Genomic DNA, 2583 nt, shown 5'->3' on the forward strand with positions numbered 1-2583 from the left:
TCCCTCTGACCTCAGCTAAGCAGGGGGGACGGTGACCCTGAAAGGAATGGAGGAAATAAAATCCCATCCCGTCTTTCACCAGCTGCCTTTAGACAGTATCCAGCAAGGCCAGGCACTGGATCAAATTAAAGAAAGGAAAAAAAACCAAACAAACCAGAAAGACCCACTCCCACAAAGTTTGAGGTGTTCCTGTTGATCCCAGGTTATTTCCACGGTGGATTTTTAATTCCAGCGCACGTAGTTTCCAACCCTGGTGGTTTGCTACTCAGATACAACAGGACCGTGGCCCTGCCGGATGCTGTAATCCCGACACAAACTGTGTACGAGAGCAAAACCCCAAAGTCTCCTTCCAGGATCCACGCCGTGCCAGCTAGCACAGAATGCAAACACTCAGCAGACCCCGGAGCTCGGGGAGGACCGCGGCCTGGTGACGTGACCAGGCCGGACATCGCTTGGAGAGCGCAGGCAGGGACACGCAGCATGGGACTCTGCTACTCCAACTCTCCCAGAGAACCACCACGACTGACCTGGGTCCAAGATGATTTCAGGTTCCGAGTCGTGGCTGGCCTGCAAGAAGGTGGAAGCCACCATCTTCTCCAGGGGCGTGAGGCGCGGCTTGTGGAGCGGCCCGCCGGCGCGGTTCATGGGCAGGTGCTTCTTGGAGGTGATCTTTTTCTTGACGTCCAACCGCAGGTCGCGCCACTTGTGCTTGAGGTCGTCGATGGAGCGTTCGGTGTAGCCCAGGAAGTTGACGCGGCTTTGGATTTGGGTCCAGAGCTGCTTCCGCCGCACGGGGTGAGCCCGCAGGGCTTCAGACCCATACAGGGCGCTGAAATGCCGGACCACATTCCAGACCAGCGTCTCAGTCTCGTCATTGGAGAAGTTGGCCTTCCTCTTCCGGCCAGACGCTGGCATCGCCTGCGAGGCTGCGGCAGAGGTGGAAGGGGCACAATTGAACCTCGGTCCCCACTCCTCTCTGTCAGCTCCTGGGGGGAACATGGGTCTGCGGGAGCCCGAGGGAGCCGCGGAGGAGGGAGCCGAAGCAAGAGCCCCCGAGGCATCCATGGCAGGGGAGGCTTGGGCCGGGGAGGATCTAAAGAGCCGCTTCGGCACACCACGCGGCAGGGGGGCACCTCATCCCCTCGCCCCGGCTCGAGAGCACCTGGGAGGGGAGAAAAGGAAAGGGCAGCGGTGGGTGGCGGCAGTGCGGGGTGATGCCGGGCACCTCTGGTCCAGTCTGCCCCATGCCCCCGGCTGCTCCCTGCCACCCCCCAGCCCCATCATCCACTGACCAGTCCAGGGGCCGAATCCTGCCCGTCCAATTTGTTGGCACGGGATGGGCATGGTGGTGGCTGTAGGGAATGTCCTCAGTGGTGCTGGGGGCAGTGGTGGCCAAAAACTCCCAAACTGGCAAGAATGGTGCCATGGGGCCGGGGCTCCGGGCATGACCTGGCGGGGGGGGGACCATGGACCAACAACTTCAGGGCTACGGCCATCGCCCCTGGGCCACAGTGAGCACCACAGCGAGGGCCCCGGCCATGGCCAGCACCTCAGGTCCACAGCAAGGACCTCAGTGACGGCAAGCACCTCAGCATCATAGCAAGAGCCACAGCTATGGTGAAAGCACCAGGGCTGCAGCACAAGGCCTCAGGGCCACACTGAAGGCCTTGGCCGTGGTGAACACTTCAGGTTCCCAGCCAGGGCCTGAAGGCCACAGCACAGACCTTGGCCACAGCACACGTTGTGGGGCCGTGGCAAAGGCCTTGGCCATGGTGAGCATCTCAAGGCTATGGCGGAGACCCTGGCCATGATGCAGGCCTTGGCAAGGGTCTTGGCCACAGTGAGACTCTTGGGGCCCCAGTGAGCACCTTTGCCATGGCATGTGCCTCAAGGCCATGGCGAAGACCTTAGAGAAGACCTTGGCCATGGTGAGCGTCACAAGCTCCCAGTGAGAGCCTTGGGCTCGTGGTGAAGACCATGGCCATGGCAAGTGCTTCAAGGCTGTGACAAAGTCCCTGGCAAAGGCCTCGGCCATGGTGAACACTCAAGCTCCCATTGAGGGCCTTGGAACCATGGCAAAGACTGTGGCAAGTGCTTCAAGGCAATGGCAAAGGCCTTCGTCATGGTGAACACCTCAGGCTCCCAGTGAGGCTGTCAGGGCCATGGTGAAGACCATGGCCATGGCGAGCGCTTCAAGGCCGTGGCGAAAGCCTTGGCCATGCTGAACACCTAAAGCACTCACAAAGGCCTTCAGGCCACAGCAAAGACCAAGACCATGGCAAGTGCTTCAAGGCCATGGCGAAGACCTTGGCCACGGTGAACACATCAAGGTCCCAAGAAGGGCCTTAGGGCCACGGCGAAGGCCTTGGCCATGGGAAACACCTCAAGATACCAATAAGAGCCTTAGGGCTATGGCGAACACCTTGGCGAAGGCCTTGGCCAAGGTCCCGGTGAGCGCCTCTGGGCCACGGCGAACGCCTTGGCCCCAGCAAGGACCTCAAGGCCCCGGCAAATCCCCCGGCCACGGTGAGCTCCCGAGGGCCACGTCGTGGACCCCGGCGAGGCTCTCACCCAGGGCGCAGG

The 2583-nt window shown here is 61.2% G+C and overlaps 1 protein-coding gene across 1 annotated transcript; it reads right to left on the bottom strand.

Moving 5' to 3' along the window:
• Positions 1-219: 219 nt before the first annotated feature.
• LOC104291633 (t-SNARE domain-containing protein 1-like) lies at positions 220-1146 on the bottom strand. Its single transcript, XM_009890893.1, has one exon. The coding sequence runs from the start codon at positions 1063-1065 to the stop codon at positions 391-393; it is 675 nt and encodes a 224-aa protein (XP_009889195.1). The 5' UTR covers positions 1066-1146; the 3' UTR covers positions 220-390.
• Positions 1147-2583: the final 1437 nt, after the last annotated feature.

Source organism: Charadrius vociferus, unplaced genomic scaffold (genome assembly GCF_000708025.1).
Source record: "Charadrius vociferus isolate BGI_N301 unplaced genomic scaffold, ASM70802v2 scaffold2978, whole genome shotgun sequence".
In the NCBI taxonomy this organism is placed as follows: Eukaryota; Metazoa; Chordata; class Aves; order Charadriiformes; family Charadriidae; genus Charadrius; species Charadrius vociferus.

Coding starts and splice junctions, on each gene's coding strand:
- LOC104291633 (XM_009890893.1), bottom strand. CDS start 1,065: ATGGATGCCTCGGGGGCTCTTGCTTCGGCTCCCTCCTCCGCGGCTCCC.